We start from the raw sequence: 15655 nt of genomic DNA, 5'->3' as shown, positions 1-15655 counted from the left end.
TTTTTATTTTTGCACTTTTTTTTATTTTTTTAAAAAGCTGGAAGGAAGATAGAGAAAAAAAAAATCTATTTTTAAAGTTTATACGAGTCGTTTTGGCCATTTTTATTCAATTTTTAATTCACAAAGATGGATTATTATTAATCAAATCCATCGAATTTTATTAAAATTAACTCTGGTTTTAATAACTATTTGATTAAAATATTTTTATATTTTAGAAAATTAAAATTTTAATTATTTAAATTTAAATATTAATTACTTGAGTTGATATCTTATATTTTTAACTATTTATATTAATTTTATTGACTAATATTTTTCTTTTTAAAAATTCAGACACAATATACATATTAAAATTTAATTTACAAATTAAAAAAAATAATTTGAGAAGTAAATTTTATTTTAGTGTTTATATGCTTACATCAGTACTGAAATAAATCCACATCATTATTGAAAGGTTTATGTTTATATAAGAGTTAAAATTAAATTTAAATTTATTAAGTTTTTACTTTTATTAATTATATGGAGTAATAATTTCTTATAAATGGATTGAATTTACGAGATAGCCCTTAATTTAAATCGAAAAAATTGATCCAACTGAATTAATTTAAAAATTCAGTTTGATTTTTTTATTTATTTAGATTTGATTTAGTTTTAATTTTAAAAATTTCAATTATGTTAGTTCGATTTGATTTTAATTAAAAAAAATTAAAAAAATCGAATTGAATTGATTAATGATAATAATATATTATTTTCAATAATATAAAGAGATTAAATTATATTAAAATTAAAATATTTTAATTAAATTTTAAAATATTAAAATAAAATATAAAAAATAAAAAATTTATTAAAAATTTAAATTAATTAAATCGAATCATATTAAATTAAATTCGATTGATTTAATTTAATTTAATTTTTAATTAAAATTAATTTAATTTAATTTTTATAAATATTAAAATTTTAATTTTTAATTTATTCTATTTGATTTTAACGAAGCAATGGTATCTTTAATTACATTAATGTATTACATACTCATGATAATGTTTTTAAAAGTATTTAATAATTTGCCAAAATAATAATTTTTATCTAGATATGATTTACGAGGATCCATAATACAAACGAGTGAATTTTCTTATAATTTTTAATTTTTAGGTGGGTCCATTTCTTGGGTCCACCGGAATTTTCCCTCCCCAAAAAACTCTCTCAAGCCAGCTCAGATTTGGAACCAGAACAACAAAGACTGCTTCGCTGATCTCTCTCTCTCTCTTCCGCATACACATATTTCTGTCTCTTTATATAAACCCCTCTCCATCCTCCACCAACTCACACACATACCTTCATTGCTCCAGCGCCCCATACTCTATTTTCATTCTCTGTGCTCTGTATCTTTAGTTTCTTGGTTCTTGTTTTTCTGGCTTAAATTTGGGAGATTATGGGTGGGGTGATTTTACCAGATATTGGGGCTGAGATTCTGATTCCCCTGTGTGCGATTATCGGAATTGGATTCTCATTGTTTCAGTGGCTGCTTGTTTCGAAAGTGAAGCTGGTCCCTGGTGGTAGAGATGCGGCGGCGGGGAATAATGGTGTAAGGAAGAATGGTTACAATGACTATCTTATTGAAGAGGAGGAGGGTCTCAATGACCACAACGTTGTTCTTAAATGCGCCGATATTCAAAGCGCCATATCTGAAGGTATAATTTGTAATATATGTCTATGCATCTATGCAGCTGCAGTTTCTATACATACCCTGTACTATTTGTATTGATTGAACACTTGAAACAATGAAAAAAAAGATGAGAAATGAACCATTCATTTAGACTGTAGGCCAACCTGAATTGTAAATTTTGCTGATTATTCTGTAGATTTTCTTAAAACAACAGAGAAATTCTCCTTTTTTGAGCAAATTTTTTATATTATAAAAATTTAATAATTAATAAATTTTAGAGTAATTTGGTTAATTTGTTTTTATTTGTTATTATTTTTATAAGGTTTTTAGTTTTAATTTAAGTGTTCAATGATTAATTTCAAATTGTACAGGGTTTAACCTTCTTTGTATGCACGGGTTTATGCGTAGTTATTTGTACATGCATGTATGTATGTGGCTATGTATGCATATGGGTTTACTCTTTGTGCTTTTCTGAGATTAGATCTCAGATTGATGTGGGGTTGAAAGGCATCTCTCTGTTTTGGATACTTTATCTGGCTATCGGTTCTGTAAGCGAATTTCTGTTAACTTGATAAATTAAATATTTGTTACTAATGACTATTATTTGATACAAAATTTATTGTCTCTAATTGTTAACTTATTTATTTCAGACAAAAAATTATAAGTATCTATAGGTTATAGTGCTCTAGTAATTTTTTTTTCCAGGCAAAAATTTATTATTCTCTAAATATTATATTATTATTCTCTTATACCATTTGTTTCTAATTCATTAAGGTAATTTTATTTATATAAAAAAGTTTTAATTGCTTGTTTTAATTTCACTTGAGAACTTCCTATTTCCCATGAAATTTTTTTTAATAACTAATTAAATTATATAAGGTTAAATTATACATGGTTTTAAGTGTGTAACTGTGTATAGATTATAAATAGTTGAATAATAAAAGTGATCTTTTAGACAAGTAAACATGTAAGGCGCACACATATATATACTTCTTTATATTATGTTTGAATAAATTATAATAAAGTAATTATATAGCATTTCAGTTTAATTTTATGTATGATTGAAGCTTCTAATCAACATATTATTTTTAATCATTGAGCTAAGATGTGTTAATAAAAATTTACAATCAATCACATTTATGATAATAAATAATCTGAAAGATATATGTTTCTATCATATAATAATTTACATTTGTATCATACAATTATTTTTTAAAATTAAATAATTTTTAAGGAGAAATTTAATTATATACTATAATAGGTTATTAATTCACATAAAATTATTTATTTAAATTTTGCATTATAAATAAAAAAAAATTGATAAAAGATGTGGGACTTAAGTTTTACTTTGTTTCCAAGGAGCTTGGGAGGCGTTGGTTTCATTTTATAAGGAAGCCTCCTTATGCTAATTTCAAAATGACACTGAGCGAGTCCTTTTGGGTTTTTTTTTTTTGGCAATTATGTAACTATTTTAAATTATGTTAAATTTGTCTAATTATATTGTTACTAAAAATTAATATGTTAGCAGAGAAATAAATATTTTTCTATTAGTTATTAGTGATATGTAGGAGGAATTAATATATAAAGGCCAGATGCTTTGTCTCTAAAAAAATTATGTTTAGAAAAAAAAAATGTGACTATAAGATCAATTTAATTTGTCTATTAAAATAGTTTTGGGGGGCAAACAATATAGTTTGTAAAAAATATAGAGAGAGACACATTTTGTCCTTATAACTTATATGTATGTATAAATATATATGTCTTTAAAAGTTAAACTAGTACCAAATATAACTTTGTTGTTGTATCCGTCATTAATTACATTTAGGTATTGTAAATGAGACAAATGTTTATGTCTCTAAAAAAATGTAGATGTAACTAAATGATTTTTTGAGGCAAAATTTTGATCCATGAAATTTCCTTTTGTTATCATTCAATATGTTACCTCTAAATAGCATAGTTCCACTAAGGTGGCTAATTTTGGAACTTGGGTATCCTGATTATTCATAACTTTTGTCTTTGGTATGCAAGTATATTCATTTCTTTTGCTGCCTTGTGCTTTGTTTAGAAATCTGGAGTACGATTGAGATCTGGCTATTTCTTTTATTGTTTGCTCTTTACATCATAAATTTTTAGTTGAATCACATGGGTGTGAATATTGAAGTAAATAAACTTTGCCTTCTTATCATAAGTGGAAATTTGGAATGATTATGGTGATACTCCCTGGCAGTTTATGCTCCAAGTTTTCTTTTGTTGCCACCAACTTTTCATCTGTAGCACATACTGTGCAAGACATGAGATGTGAAATTGTGGTGAAATCCTTTCTAATATTTGTAGTTTGTTCTTTCCAATGTGAAGACTTCACTCACATTTGATGTGGGGGAAAAAGTTTCTTTTTTGTACTTAGGCTATGAAATTCAGATGTTCAGTTATGTTAATATTAACTCTTTAATGTGTTGGAAAGTGTGTATATGTATATGTATATATTTTCTCAACGTACATGATGGAGCTTTTTTTGGCTCCTCTTAATTTCCTTCCAAATTCCTTTTTTTTTTTTTTTTTGTTAATGAGACTTTACTATATAATGTATAGGGACAATATCTTATAACTAGGAATTTTTATTTAGTTTTTACAAAAAAAAATATTGGTGAATTATTGTCTAAAATTATAAATTGTGCACATCAGTTTTTTTGCTCTGTATGTAATGGAAATGCAATTTGTGTACATATAATACATACAAGAACGAAAATGTATTTCATATTCATTTCTCATCCAAGAACGAAAATGTATTTCATATTTTCATTTCACAATCTTGTCTTTGCATTGTGCTGCTAGTATTCCATCATAATTTTTTGATTTTATATGCAAATTAGGTTTGTCGTTGATGTTGCAGGGGCAACTTCCTTCCTTTTAACCGAATACAAGTATGTTGGAGTTTTCATGATTGCTTTTGCAATCCTTATTTTCCTGTTCCTCGGCTCAGTTGAGGGATTCAGCACCAAGGCTCAACCTTGCACCTATGACCCATTGAAGACGTGCAAGCCTGCTCTAGCCACTGCTGTCTTCAGCACAGTTTCCTTCTTGCTTGGTGCTATCACTTCTGTAATTTCTGGCTTTCTTGGGATGAAAATTGCTACATATGCAAATGCTAGAACCACCCTTGAGGCAAGAAAAGGAGTTGGTAAGGCTTTTATCACTGCATTTAGGTCTGGTGCTGTCATGGGTTTTCTCCTTGCTGCAAATGGTCTCTTGGTGCTTTTCATTGCCATCAACCTCTTTAAGATATACTATGGTGATGACTGGGCTGGTCTATTCGAGGCTATAACTGGTTACGGTCTTGGAGGATCTTCCATGGCCCTCTTTGGTAGAGTGGGGGGAGGTATCTACACAAAAGCTGCTGATGTTGGTGCTGATCTTGTTGGAAAGGTGGAAAGGAATATTCCTGAGGATGACCCAAGGAATCCAGCTGTAAGGAGCTTACCTTTTGAGTCCTCGGAAATGATTTTGTATCTTAAGCACTGAATTTGTTTCTGGTTGGTTTATTTCTATGTTGCTTCTTTGTTTTCAGGTAATTGCTGATAATGTTGGTGATAATGTTGGGGATATAGCTGGTATGGGATCTGACCTTTTTGGCTCATATGCAGAGTCTTCTTGTGCTGCCCTAGTTGTTGCTTCCATTTCCTCTTTTGGAATTGATCATGAGTTGACTCCAATGCTATACCCTCTTATCATCAGTTCTGTGGGTATCCTTGTTTGTTTGCTCACCACTTTGTTTGCAACTGACTTCTTTGAGATCAAGGCTGTAAAGGAAATTGAGCCAGCTTTGAAAAAGCAGCTCATCATCTCAACTGTGCTTATGACTGTTGGAATTGCCATTGTTAGTTGGATTGCTCTACCATCTTCCTTCACCATCTTCAATTTTGGGACTCAGAAAGTTGTTAAGAATTGGTAAGGTCTTTTACTGTTTTCGTTTAATTGTAAACAACTGTTTGATGTAACTTGGAGGAATTGATTCCATATATTGGATTTGAATTCTGTGTGCAGGCAACTTTTCTTATGCGTTGCTGTTGGTCTTTGGGCTGGTCTCATTATTGGATTTGTAACTGAATACTACACTAGCAATGCATACAGGTTAGCTTTGATATGACTTGAGTTGCTCCTTATTTTTTACTCAATAATGTTAATTAACCCTCACTTTGCATGAACTTGCAGCCCTGTTCAAGATGTTGCTGATTCTTGCCGCACTGGAGCTGCCACTAACGTTATTTTTGGGCTTGCTTTGGGATATAAATCGGTCATTATCCCTATTTTTGCCATTGCAGTCAGCATTTTTGTCAGTTTCACCTTTGCTGCTATGTATGGTATTGCAGTAGCTGCCCTTGGAATGCTGAGCACCATTGCCACCGGATTGGCAATTGATGCCTACGGTCCCATTAGTGATAATGCTGGAGGTATTGCTGAGATGGCAGGCATGAGCCACAGAATCCGTGAGAGGACTGATGCCCTTGATGCTGCAGGAAACACCACTGCTGCTATTGGAAAGGTTTGATAATTTATTCCAACTTGAGCCTTAGCTACTTTCTTTTTCATCAGTTCATCTATGTACCTGCTGCAATATAATTGGTGCTTTTAAATGTAAATGCACATTATATGCTTTATATGTTATTGTTGTCTTAGTGTGTGGTTTTGCTGAAGTTTACAAGAAAATGCAGCCTGTCTTTCTAGTAGTTTTGGAAATGTGTATGGAGATTTTTTTTTTTTTATGATTGCAGAAGGTAGATGTGGCTACTCCTTGCAATATGATGTATGCCTTAACAACTTTATTAGACAAGGCTTCTCTAGAGTTTTGAATGCTTTTGGAAGTTTTTAATCTGTTCCAACATTAACTGGTTTCTCACAGCAATGCACTATTTGTTATAGAAATTCTCATCGTCATTTTTGTCATTTTTGTTGTTGGCTGAAATAAAGTCATCTCTTAACATTCTGTTATAATTATGGACACTCTTTGTTAAGGAATTCTCATCGTCATTTTGCTGGTGGCTGAAACAAAAACATCTTTTAAAATTCTGTTACACTGATGGACAAATAGTTTTACCCATATGTCTCCAGATCTGATGGATTTTTGCTGCTGTTTTCATTTTTCAGGGTTTCGCCATTGGCTCTGCAGCTCTCGTGTCCCTTGCTCTCTTTGGTGCCTTTGTTAGCCGTGCTTCAATTTCAATAGTAGATGTGTTGACACCGAAAGTTTTTATTGGTTTGATTGTTGGTGCAATGCTTCCCTATTGGTTTTCTGCTATGACAATGAAGAGTGTGGGAAGTGCAGCTCTGAAGATGGTTGAGGAGGTCCGCAGGCAATTCAACACCATCCCTGGTCTGATGGAAGGCACTACTAAGCCTGACTATGCTACCTGTGTTAAGATCTCCACTGATGCTTCCATCAAAGAGATGATCCCACCTGGTGCACTTGTCATGCTCACCCCACTCATTGTTGGTATCTTTTTCGGTGTCGAAACACTATCCGGTGTCCTAGCTGGATCCCTCGTATCTGGTGTGCAGGTATGCTGAGGCAGTTACTCGAACATAAATTGGGTTATTTAGCATCATAATTGCAGCCATTGGGCCTATATGTTGTATGTTATGTACTTCATGATCAATTATTTCTGTTGTGCATATACTACAGATTGCCATCTCTGCATCTAACACCGGTGGTGCTTGGGATAATGCCAAGAAGTACATTGAGGTAAACATTTGCACTGATTTTATAAATTCTTCATATCTAGCGTGAGCTTTAGTTTTAAATCTTGTCTTTTTGTTTTCTTTTTTTGGGATGATGATAGGCGGGAGCTTCTGAGCATGCAAGAACTCTTGGCCCTAAAGGGTCAGATGCGCACAAAGCAGCTGTTATTGGTGACACTATTGGGGACCCATTGAAGGACACATCTGGACCTTCACTTAACATCCTAATCAAACTTATGGCAGTGGAATCACTTGTGTTTGCTCCATTCTTTGCTACACATGGAGGGCTACTCTTCAAGATACTTTAAGTGTGTTCAAGAGAAGCAAGCACAAAATGGCGACCTAGTCGCAATGTTGTCCGGTTCTTCTTCTTCTTCAAATCCTTGTTATTTTGCTCCCAAAATATATGTAGTCTGTAGTTGAAAATTTCCCCTTTCAGAAGGGTACTCCTGATGAGTGATAACAATGACAATGACCATGATAATGGTTAATCTAGAGTTTTCCAATTTCAAAATTTCAGGCTGTTGTTTTTGGCTCTCTACATTATTACCCCACAAGTTCGATAATGAGACGGTACACTGTTTCTGCAGTGCCTTTTGTTCAATGCTTCTTCCTCATATATCTTTTACGAGTATTAACATTTAATTTGGGAGGTGTATTAAAAGATTTTCAAAATTTAAATTTGAGGTTTTTTTAAAATCCAAAAAATATTCGATGTGTGATTTTTAAAATGCTAAAATTTTTATTTTTTGATTTAAATTTTATCTACTGTGTATTTTTTAATTTATTCGATTTTATTTAATGATAGATTGGTTATATTCGTGAAATCTATTTGTGTATATAGAAAATTCTAGATTAAACTAATGATTCCTCTTATGTGAATAAAGAGCTACAATTTTGTAGGATTATGTGGATATATAAAGATGAAGAAGATGAAATATGAATGTGTTTGAAATATAAAGAATAGTTTTGGGATTCTATTTCCTTTGTGGGTTGATGTTGTTCTCATTTCTCATACTCTCATTTCCAACGAAGATAGATAACCTTCCTAGAAAAGGAATACAGACAGCAACAGAGAAAGAAGGAATCTTATTTGATTGAGGAAATATATCACTCTTTAACAGAATTATAAGTATTATGTTATCAATGGAATTCGAAATTCGTTGATAATTCAAAAAAAAAAAATTAAATTTTCAATTAAAATAAAAAATAATGGGAACTGTAAGACTTCCATACCAATTTGCAGATCTATGTTGATGCAGTCAGAAGCTTATAGGTCTCCGTCATTGCCAATTTCGTTGGGAAGATCCTGTCGAAATAAACAGCAGGGTATGTCAGCAAGATTGCTTATAAAAAAAAAAAACACCCAAAATTCTCTTTTTGCTAATTTTAGAGATTGGGAGAAGTTGAATGAGATTTCCCTGGTTCACTTTATTGCACTTGTTAAGGGTGTTTGGTTTGTATTTGAATACAATTTTAATTAAGCATTGAAATCAGAGCTAAACTATTAACTCATTAATTCTTAGAAACAAAACTTGATTATTCTTAAAAAATTATAATATCTTTACGCGTAATTAATATTAAAATGATAACAAAAATAATAATATTAACCTTTAAACAACTATAATATTAATATTAAAAATATATTTTATATAATTCTAAAAATATTATATTATTTTATATAAAGTTATTACTTATATAATTTTAAATTAAAAAATATATTTAATATCTAAAAGTTTATTATATAAGTTACGCGTGATTCACTCATATAATTAAAAATATTAAGTAATTTAATATATATATATATATATTTTATTATATATTTCGTTAAGATTATATTATAATTATATAATATATAAAACATTCATTAAAACTATGTAATAAAACCATATTATTACTAAAATTATTTAAAAAAATATAATGGTTCTGATTTAATATAATTCTTAATAAAGTTTCAAAATTAAAATAAAAAAATTAAATAAATTTGATTTAATACATTTTAATTCTTATAATATATATATATATATATATATTTTATTTTGATATAGTTTTAAAATATGTAAATAGTGCTAAACTTACTACTAGACTAAATTCATGTGTGCATCCAAAATTCTCTTGATAGGTAGAAAAGTAGCAAGTATATGCTAAGGAATCCAAGCACCACAATATCATATATCCTTAGGAGTGAGAGCTTCGGACAAAGCAAGATCAAGAGAATAATTAGAAGCCACATATGTGGAGCCACCTACAACCAACCACAGTGACATGATTCAAAGCTGAATGTTCAATCTCCCTTATGCCTCTGATTATGGACCCTTAAAACAAGTACGGCAGCCACAATGGAGCAACAGCTATAATCCTTGGATTTTCATTTCCCAGTGAGAGTGAAATGGTCACATTTGTATCCAAGGAGATTTTGAGAGGCTTTTCAAACATGCATCATGGAGATTACTCTTAATTTAATGAATTAAAATAACATTAAAATCCTGTTATGGAAACTCAAATCTACTGTTCTGAAGGATAATCTATATATAATCTCAAACAGATTGGCCTATTTGACTAATTTTCTAGCCATTCCTTTGGTTAAATTGATGGTTCACCTAATGAAATTGTTGTATTCTTTTGATCTATTGATTTTTTGGAGATAATTAATTGACTCGTACTCGAAACTTTACAACAACGGCTCTAGTACTATTGAATGTAAGTGATAAATGACTTATTAGACTCTATCAAGAGTTTTAATCAATAACGTTTGGTTAAAACGATATAATAGAAAAGAGAGGTTATAAGTCGAAAAGTCTTATTGAAATTCTTAAAAAATAGAAAAGTGAATCTCAAATAGTCAAAAACAAGCTATTTATTTATCGTGTAACTCCATTGAATATCGGCAGCAAAAGTTAGGATCGGTCTAAGTCCGCCGTAAAATTCAAGACTAGTTACTCTATGTCAGTAAGTCATTGGTCTTTATTGGTCTTTTTGGCTATTGACATATTGAGATGTACATCCAAATATATGCCAAATACACTTGAAAGGATAAAAAGTAGCGAAAGAGATCTTAAGGGTGTTTTAACCAAAGAGAGACACACTTGAGACCCCAATAATATAAATTCTAACATGTTGGTTTGATCTGTCTTCACAGTTTACAGCCATCTAATTTGGCATGTTTGCAATTTCTTGACAACATGAACTTCTGACCCATAAACAAAAACTGTAAAGGATTAGAAGTCTGAAGAAGCTTAGTTAGATCAGTGCTGCTTCTATTGGTCTCTTCCCTAGTTGGTAGTACTGGAAGTAAAGACTAACATAATCTTTCACATTCTTGTATAATCTTGGCCTAGTTTCATCTACCAGCGCATCCGCCGGTTCGATCTCACTATTGGAATCTGGTATGCAGAACACAGCCACAGTAATCCTCTCCCTTTCCGAGTTCGTCACCACCCTGTGTACCGGGCTCTTGAATATTCCGTTGCTCATTATCTGCATACCATTAAAGCATCCACTGGCAAGCATAACTGAACTACAATACCCAAGACTTTCAGAAACAAAAACTCTCAATCAGAAGCTGAGCTTAGTAATTTACCTCAACTTGATCACCAACATTAATGAGAAGAGCATGTCGAATTAAAGGAACTCTAAACCATTCCTTTTCTTTCAGGAACTGAAGACCTTCCACTTCTTTGTCTGGCAAGAGAATGGTGAGTGCTGATGCATCTGCATGTGGTTTTACACCAAGGATCTTTTCAGGCCTTGGACATGGAGGATAGAAGTTAAATCTAGCAGTCACTAGTGGTCGTTCTCCATACTGCTCCAAAAAGCAATTCTCCTCCAAGTTTAATGACCTTGCCATTGCTTTAAGGAGAATTTCGTTTATCTGCTGTGATTTAATGGCAAATTCATGCAGTATTTTCCTGCAGATATTTTTTTCAGCCATCAGTTTTATTTGCTACCCAGTGATCTAAAAAGCTTAGTTGAGCCGAGTATATGAAATTGCAGGGCAACATGATTGAATTACCTGAAGGGTTCAGGATTTTCAGGCCAAAACTTGAGCTTTTGCTGGTCTTCTGGGGCTAATGTAAGATACAATCTATCAGTCCAATCAAGTGTTTGATTCTCTGAAATAACCATGTCATTGCCATACCCTTCAATGCTGTCACCATATCTGGAGTATTTCTGCTTCTCCTCCATTGGTAATGAGAAAAATTGCTTGGAAACTTGGCGCATTTGGTCCAAAAACAAACTTGTCATTCCATGATTTATCACCTGAAATGTTTAAAAGCAGCCCATGAGTATGCATATAAGCGATCCAATTTCTACGTATTTGCTCCTACTCCATTGATTCATGCATAAATTCCTGGCAGTAACCTGGCCTTTTCTTCCCCTCAAACCTTTTTATATTATTAAATTTTTTTCTTTTATTTTTCAGACCTCTTCCAAAACACTGAGACCTAAAATATACTGAACTAACAACAACAATAATAAATTACACCTATGAGTATCCTTGTTTGCCATTCAGCTCTATTATGCTGAACTAAATCTGGCTAAAATTGATGCTAGAGCCTCGAGCGGCTCCACCTTGTCCTAAGAAGTAGCCCTTTCCTCTCAAGGAGCTTTGCCCAATTTTTCCCAATTGTAACAGTTTACTTAAAACTCCAAAATGTTTAATATTTAATAATTCTATGTCAATTCCTTTGCCAACGTGGGATTCCACATTAGTAATAGATGATTTTCTTTTTCTCCCTTTCTTTATGGAAATTGCAGAATGATATGGGTAGATGAGGATTTCAAATGAAAGGGTATTTGAATTTCACGTTATGTTGGTGTTATATGAATTTTCACTGGAAACATGAATCCAAATCCAACCACATCTATCCAAATGGGTCCTTCTGATGAATTAGGAAATTTCTATCAATCACAAATTTGAAGTTTTGGTCTGATTTATTTACTCCTAATTTCTTGAGTTCAACCTAACTACAGTTAGAACACAGTTCTTAGACAAATTTGAAGCTCAAATTATCCAGAAACAAATCCATGGTATTATAGAATGAATAAATGAAGAAAGAAGGGCTAATAGAAGAAAGAAAGACCTGAAAGCAACCCCAAGAGCTGAGAGCTGATCGAAGCTTGTGAAGATCCTCTTTCCACGTTGATGGAGATGATAGGAGACCAATATCAACTACTGGAATCTGAATCAAAGGAACAGAAGCATCAAGGATTCCACTATCACTTCCTTTGTGGAAGTAATTTTCTGGAGGTTCTTTGCCAATAATAGCCAATTTTTGGACAGACATTGATGTTGAGTCTATCTAAGCAGAAGGACTTGTGCTGTTATTAAGAATCTGCAGATGAATTTCAATGGTGAAGATGCAGAGATTGGAGTTGATCTGTCCTGTGGGACAATTAACATTAACAATTTCAATTCAAACAAAGAATCAGATAATGGAGATTTTCTGGAAGTCTGGTCAAAGGATGGCTCACTGCATACTCTTGTAGCCACACCCACCAACAGTTTTTAATTCTTTTTTCTTTTTTAGGTCCATTTGATTAAAATTAAATTATTTTTTTTATTTTATTAATCTGAAATTTACTATGGCAATTAATATTGACTTCAATAATTGATATTGAAAAATCTTTAAGAAAGAAAATAAAGTTAAATAATTAAATTAAAAAAACATCTAATATTAAAGAACTACAGTTAAAAATTGACAGTTATGAATCAAACCAATAGAATTAATCCAATAGAATTTCATTAATTGATCTGATTTTGAATCCAAATTTACTTGTTTCTCCAACTACTTAAATCTCTAAAACATAATAAATCATATTGTAATTCATTTTCTAAATATGATTCATATTATAGCACTTCATTTGATTCATAAAATATTTTTTTAAAAAAAATCACATTTTAAAATTTTGGAAGTACTTAAAAAATTTGAGCATTGAAAAATATTTTTTTAATTAAATATATACTATTAGTATAAATTATAAATAAGGACCAAAATATTTTATTTAAATTAGTAATCAATCATGTAAATAATATTTCATTTGTTCAAGAGCCATAAAAGTATTCCATTTGTTCAAGAGCCATAAAAGTTATTTAGAGATTTAAGAGTTGCATGGAGAATCATGCATGCCCTTTGTATCTTATCAAGATTTAAAATCCTACCTACCTTATTATATTTTCATTACTCACTATTAGATGAGGGAGAAATCCATCATTTTGGCGACGATGAGCCCACGCCCATCCACGAGCCCACGCCCATCCACAAGTGACGATGCCAACCCTAAGAAAGTAGAATATAGAGAATGACTTTTTAGTGGTGCTATGATTGACCTGAAAAAAAAATCAAGAAAGAGCCACCAGTCCATCAAGAGAACAAAGGAGATAAAGAACTATCAATGCACCATAAACAGTGAGAGAGAGGAGCCAATCCACCAAGAAAAGGAGGATCAAGTACCACAAGTATACCGAAACGAGAAGATACATGAACCCACCAAAAAGGAAGGGAGGGGAGAATTACATTTGCTGCATGAAAAAGTGGAGATAAAAGAGTATCCACTTCAAAATGGACTACCAGTGCACCAAGAATGTGTAAGTATCTCTATCCCCTTCTTGTCTGTTGGCTGTTTTCCATCTCCAAATTTCTTCTTATTATTATTCTTATTGATTGCCTTTCTATTATCTATTTGAGGTTAATGTATGAAGTAAAGCGGTTAAAATATTTATTACAAGTTCTTGAATTTCTAAGAATCTTTGCTGCAAGAATATTTTTTTTTTTTGTCATTTAGGTCTTAGAAGATTATAATTCTCTTATTGAACAAAATTTATATAGGATTCTGATTTAATTTGTAATACCCGACTAGACTCCGGTACCGGAATTCCTACCGTCCGGTGGAATCTCGGATGTCGGAGACCTCTAGAAGGGTAGAATCATGTTTTATAAAAATGTTTTAAGGTGTTTTATGATTTTAAGTATGAAATTAAATGAGTTTTTACATGAAAAGTCCTTGGAGGAAAAACCCAGGTTCGGCCGCCGAAAGTCAAGTTCGGCCGCCGAACATGCATGCGTTTTGGAGGCACGTTAGGCCCCCGAAAGCATGAGTGAGGGAAGTCAAGGTTCGGCCGCCGAACCTCATGTTCGGCCGCCGAACATGGCATGCATGCGGAGGCACATTCGGCCCCCGAACGTGGTCTGGCCAGCCACTATAAAAGGGTCCCTTAGCCGAAAACGGGCGAGCTTTTCCCCATTTTCGGCCAAGGTGAGCTTTCCGCCGTCTCTCACCCATTTTTGATGTTCTTCCTCTAAATCTTTCGAGATTTTCACTTGTTTTCACTTGGTTGTGAAGATTTAAGCTTTTGAAACAAGTTTTGGAGCTTTGGGAACTCAGGAGCTCATTTTCGTGGATCTCTAAGTTTAGGTCGTCTCCCTCTCGATCTTCAAGAGGTAAGAGCCGATCTTAAGCTCCTTATGTGTTCTAAATAAGTTTTATGCAAGATCTAAGGGTAGAAATGCACGCTAGGGTATATGTTGAGTTATGGGTATATATTGATGTTTTGAACAATGTGTGTTGTTTGAGTATGTTTGAAGTGTTGTAGATGGGGTATATGCATGTTTGAGGCCCCTAGGAACTTGTATGCATGTTTTGGTTGAAAAATATGCATGTTTGGAAGGTTTGGAGGCGAAATGTGCAAAGGGAGCCAAGTTTCTGCCCTTTGGCAGAAACCAGGTTCGGTAGCCGAAGGTACTTTCGGCCGCCGAACATGGCTGGGGAGGCAGGCCTTTCGGCTGCCGAAGTTGCCCCCGAAAAGAGACTTTCGTCTCTGTCTGGGACTTTCGGCCGCCGAAGGTGCCGCCGAACCTACCTGAGTTTCGTCTCTGTCCAGGACTTTCGGCCGCCGAAGGTGCCGCCGAAAGTGCCCTGTTCAGCCATTTCATGCATGTTTTCTGTGATATTTTCATGATGTTTTAGGGAGTTTTTGGGGGATATATTAGAGTCATGTTTATATATGTTTGGTCCCTCATTTGAGTCCACCTGTGTAGGTTCGGACCCGAGGAACCGAGGACCCCAGCAGTGAGTTCAGCTGCTTCGGTGTTGTCAGAGTCAGCCAGAGGTGAGTGGAACTAAAACTAAATCTTTTAAATTAAATGTTTTATCATGTATCATGCATCATGATTATGCAATAGGATGATTGCATTAGTTTTCACGAATATGCCGCATTGCATAAATTGTTGTTGTTGTGGGTGAATGTTGGATGACCCAATT

At 32.8% G+C, this 15655-nt stretch overlaps 2 protein-coding genes across 5 annotated transcripts; one reads left to right on the top strand and one right to left on the bottom strand.

Moving 5' to 3' along the window:
- Window positions 1-1249: 1249 nt before the first annotated feature.
- LOC110617341 (pyrophosphate-energized vacuolar membrane proton pump) lies at window positions 1250-7997 on the top strand. Of its 2 annotated transcripts, none has more exons than XM_021760069.1 (8): window positions 1250-1685; window positions 4551-5125; window positions 5226-5605; window positions 5702-5788; window positions 5870-6200; window positions 6803-7213; window positions 7338-7397; window positions 7495-7997. In XM_021760069.1, exons 1-8 carry the CDS (start codon window positions 1427-1429, stop codon window positions 7699-7701), a joined length of 2310 nt encoding a protein of 769 aa, XP_021615761.1. In that variant the 5' UTR covers window positions 1250-1426; the 3' UTR covers window positions 7702-7997. The 2 variants fall into 2 exon arrangements, with proteins under 2 accessions (XP_021615761.1, XP_021615762.1); XM_021760070.2 differs by having other exon boundaries at window positions 1548-1685; window positions 4531-5125.
- Window positions 7998-10488: 2491 nt separating this feature from the next.
- Window positions 10489-12895, bottom strand: LOC110616759 (protein SRG1). 3 transcript variants are annotated; one of them, XM_021759239.2, is made up of 4 exons: window positions 12478-12892; window positions 11406-11653; window positions 10974-11301; window positions 10489-10870 (listed from the first exon to the last, which is right to left on the bottom strand). In XM_021759239.2, exons 1-4 carry the CDS (start codon window positions 12679-12681, stop codon window positions 10634-10636), a joined length of 1017 nt encoding a protein of 338 aa, XP_021614931.1. In that variant the 5' UTR covers window positions 12682-12892; the 3' UTR covers window positions 10489-10633. The 3 variants fall into 3 exon arrangements, with proteins under 3 accessions (XP_021614931.1, XP_043813182.1, XP_021614932.1); XM_043957247.1 differs by having other exon boundaries at window positions 10727-10910; window positions 12478-12895; XM_021759240.2 differs by having other exon boundaries at window positions 10727-10892; window positions 12478-12894.
- Window positions 12896-15655: the final 2760 nt, after the last annotated feature.

This window comes from Manihot esculenta, chromosome 6 (genome assembly GCF_001659605.2).
Source record: "Manihot esculenta cultivar AM560-2 chromosome 6, M.esculenta_v8, whole genome shotgun sequence".
Classification (NCBI taxonomy): Eukaryota; Viridiplantae; Streptophyta; class Magnoliopsida; order Malpighiales; family Euphorbiaceae; genus Manihot; species Manihot esculenta.
Note: the sequence above shows the minus strand (reverse complement) of the source record. Positions and strands in the feature narration are given on the sequence as shown.